The sequence below is a fragment of the Rhagoletis pomonella genome, unplaced genomic scaffold, assembly GCF_013731165.1.
Source record: "Rhagoletis pomonella isolate Grant_MI unplaced genomic scaffold, Rhpom_1.0 Rhpom_scaffold_00006, whole genome shotgun sequence".
Lineage (NCBI taxonomy): Eukaryota > Metazoa > Arthropoda > Insecta > Diptera > Tephritidae > Rhagoletis > Rhagoletis pomonella.
Window position 1 is genome coordinate 31,266,810 of NW_023458560.1, and position 4,241 is coordinate 31,271,050.

At 37.0% G+C, this 4,241-nt stretch overlaps 1 protein-coding gene across 1 annotated transcript in view; it reads left to right on the top strand.

Moving 5' to 3' along the window:
• The window catches only part of LOC118741865 (enhancer of split M1 protein-like), a 12,277-nt gene extending 11,338 nt beyond the window's left edge, over window positions 1–939 (top strand). Inside the window, exon 3 of the mRNA XM_036473840.1 lies at window positions 809–939. Coding sequence (XP_036329733.1) covers window positions 809–939 — 131 coding nt within the window. The remainder of the gene's footprint in view (window positions 1–808) is intronic.
• Window positions 940–4,241: the final 3,302 nt, after the last annotated feature.

Consider the following 4,241-nt stretch of genomic DNA (forward strand, 5'->3'; position numbering starts at 1 on the left):
TGATGTTTTGTTTACTTGACACCTAGGTGGCGTGCAGTGCTGCCACATATTACATATAACAGCGCCATCTAGCCGTCAACTGTTGAAACAAAAAAGGTCAACAGATGTTTATTTTGCAGTTTAGAGGCTCGATTGTTTAAAACAGTGATACCCAAAGAGATCCAGGTGGACCCAGTGTTCCACGGTAGACTCGAGGGAGGTCTACGTTGGCGTGAAAAAATATGGGGGTCCACGAAAATGTATCTGGTTTCGATAGTAACCAAACTGCTTGCTTAAAAGCCTCTTTATTTAACTAAAAAGAATCGGATGTTGGTATAAAACTGAGTGGGGCAAGGCGGAAATTGCTGGCGGCAGAGATTTGAGCACTTGTGTATTTTCAATACTACAGGATAGTACGTAACCATCACCTTTGTTGAAGAGATTCTATAATGTTGAGTTCCCTGAGGCTGAATGCTGACTTAATTCCAGCACTGAGCCCGGACTCACTCATTGTCGAATCTTCACTGATGGCTCCAAAATTTACTCTGAGCTCTTTCTCGAAGTTAATGGGGATAAGCTTCACTTTTCTCTTGTGGAATATGCTTCGGTCTTCCAGGCTGAGGTAATTGGAATCCTCAACGCCATGGACTATGAGGAGGGAAAATAGGTGGAGGGGAAGGAGTTTACGTGTCTGCAGTGACAGCCAAGCTGCACTTTAGACATTGGCCAGCCCTCTATCTAAGTACTTCCAAACTAGTAGTTCGGCAATGCCAGTCTCGACTAAATTATGTTGGTAAACATATCGAGTTTGCTTTACACTGGGTGCCAGGTCACTCCGGAGTACCTGATAATCAGACATCTGACAATTTGGCCATAGTTGGCTTAGATCAGGCATTCCTCGATCCGCAACCAGTCATAGCACTTCCTACTTTGGCCATCGATACCACCATCAGAAACTGAGTGAATACCTCGCTCAGCAATGACTAGGAGGCATCGAGGGGATGCAATTGGGCAAAACTCACGCTGCCTCCGATCTCAAGTTACTTGCTCTCACTGAGCAGACGGGACTGCAGACAACTTGTTGGACTGCTCACTGGTCACTGCACGTGGCTTGCTTACTTGGTTGTTTTTCATCGATTTTTCTAAAACTGGGTATTTTCTCAATTGTCAGTTTCTGAATTAATATTATGGCATAAAAAATTTCCGGTTTTATTGTTTAAAGTTTTGTATGTTTAAAAATGTGGGTGATAAATATTTTTCGCATCACTTTAAAATTCGGAGTGATAAAACTAAAAATGACGCCATCAGCACAAGTAAACTATTTTACAAATACGCCACATGCAAATTCAGAGCGAAAGAATACTATGATGACTTTATGAGCTCTGTTTTTTAAAACTTGCAAGTGTGTTATATGTTTATGTTTTATGTTTTTAATAAATAGAACACAAGAAAATATTTTATTTTGTATTTATGCCACTCCAAATTTAGTTTTAGTTTAGTTAGATCTAATCTTCACATTTTTTGATGAGCTTTGGAAATATGTTAGAAATGTAGCTGCACGGGGTCCACCGAAACCAGATAACTTTTGAAAAGCGTCCACGAGCAAAAAAAAGTTTTGGAACACCTCGTTTAAAACGTTAGGCTGCTTTTTACAAGCCACTGTACATTTCTAACTGCCATACCTAAACAAAAGCGTCAGCGTTGCCTGGCTGTCAAAAAATTTTCATGCCCAAACAATTTGTAAGAAGCATACCGAAACAAGGCGGCGTCAACGCTGAACGTAGTAGTGTCCAAGGGTTTTTGACATCTGATATTTCAGAGCCTCTTTCGTCACGAAATTATGGAACGGGCATATGTATATTTATTTCCGTTCCAAACATGTGTTGCCGTGTGCTATTTATTGACAAAAAAACTTCAGAAAACCGTAGTAGAAAGCGTAGCAAATTTCTTAAGAACTGCGTACTGCCTTAAGGAAATTTGACACAAGAAAAATTATTCGTCATTTCTTAAGCATTTCCGAAATTTCCTACCAAAACCTACCAATACATCTTTTGAGTTCCTCCTATAGCTCGTTGCTGTAATAATTCTCTACCAAGCCAATGAGTAGTAGAGAATGACGTATATTCACTACCAATAGAGAAATAATCGGTAGAGAAGAGTTACCGAAACGAGCTACTGGGATGAGTTATGAATAGGGAGGACAAAAATATGCACAAAAAAATTATTTATATGATCATTAAAATGACTCCAAAATATTAGAAATATGCTTGATATATGCACCAAAAATGTACATGTATAACGAAAATTTCTTCGATTAAGGCATAACAAGTTTTTGTACACATTTATGTACATACAAAATGTATTTAACAAAGTGTGATTGATTTTGACATTGCTCTCAGAAGAACCCGCCTATTAAGTCAAATTGACAAAATTTTTTATGAAGTTTGAATCGTCTGTTTATATTTTTTGGCATAATAACACCTTGTTTTATACACCTTGCCTACATATGTATATATATTGTACGTCACAAGACTTTGTTGGACAGAATTTAAAAGATGAAAATTATCCAGGTGAAAATATTGCAACATTTTATTGAAATGTTGCTTCAAACAAAATATTTTTGTTGCTAATATTGAGCAGTTACAATAGATGCAGAATAAAACTCCCTGCTCAGTTCGCAACACACCTGGAGTTGGATTCTGTAACTGTGAGGAGATGTAGATTTTTATAAAAACCCGCTAGAGAAAGCAACCACAATTGGTGACCAGAGATCATAAGATCGTCTGCGTAACAGCGCCCTTAGATGTACCGCAGAAAGGCTCGGAACCATGCAAGCACATTTGGGCGATTTGTGAGACAGCCGCTATTACGCTATTGTGGGTTCCCTGGGGGCTCAAAAGAGTTTTACAGCAGAATCTAAATCAAAAAAAGCTTGCTTTGTGAACAGTTTGATACAGCTACAGAAATGTGAAAGCTCGGAATGGTTTCGCTCGGCCCGCCTCCGCTTCCTTTGTGAACGTGTTCTAAGGCCTTCAACGCTGCCTCACTGTATAATACTTATTCTGGTCCCATTTTTCCTTCTACGAAGCCATTCGCAAGCACAGACTTCGATTGCGAAGACTCCTTATAAGCTTTATATTCTTTTATTAGTGAAAGAGATCAAAAAACAAAAAGTTAGTTACAATTAGTTATTGTATCAAGAAGTAAGCCACGACATTTTGACGCTATTTGCATGGCTTTGATTTTTTACATTTTGTCCAGCTAGTTAGCCCACTTTTCTTATAAATTATTTGTGTGTTCTGTACAGTATTGCTAGATTTTGGGCTATGTCACTAAATTTGTGGCCCAGAAAACCATGTCTTCTTCCAATTAAGCCAAGGAAAACCAAATGTTTGGGACATCTATGCTTTAAGGGTTCATTATGGCACAACAAGACACAAAATTACCTACAAACTCTTAAACAAAAACAAAAAAAGATTCTCTCCACATTTATGCATTAATAAATAAACACCGTTGTGGCACTCCACTTATTCACTGCCCAACTTTGTGCTGCCTCAATCTGGCACTTCAGTGCCAAGGTTACGCATACAGTTTGGATAACCGATAAGAATTCACTGCATCGACGAATTGCTATACAAATAAGAAGCATTTCATTTTATTCCACGCAGCTTAACAACATAAAGATTCCGTGATAAAAAAAAAAAATGTTGCTGAAAGTGCACAAGATTTTGTATAAAATGCAAACTTTAATCCGATTGCAATACAGTCCAAATCTATTGGTGCAACAAGTAACCTAGCAGTGCAAAAAGTAAACCAAATAAAAATAAATAATATAAAAAAAAACTTTTTAATATACAACGCTTTTATAAATGGACTAAAAAGTACTTCTCAGTCCCATAGAATTTGTTTTGATAACTTTTGATTTTGAAATTTTAGCAAAAGTCATTATAAACAATCTATGAAATTGAAAATGAAAAACGTGGAGCGCATGCAATACAAAGCATTCGATTTAATTGACAATAGTCAAACTACATAACGTAGACCTAAAATTTCTACAGCGAAAGTAGAACTTTGAAATCGATTTTAAGCGGTCGTTATTCATATACCCACATACATACATACATATATTACTTTTCATATCAATTCAAGTGTATTACATGCGCCCCACGCTTTTCATTTTCAATTTCATAGATTGTTTATAATGACTTTTGCTAAAATTTCAAAATCAAAAGTTATCAAAACAAATTCTATGGGACTGAGAA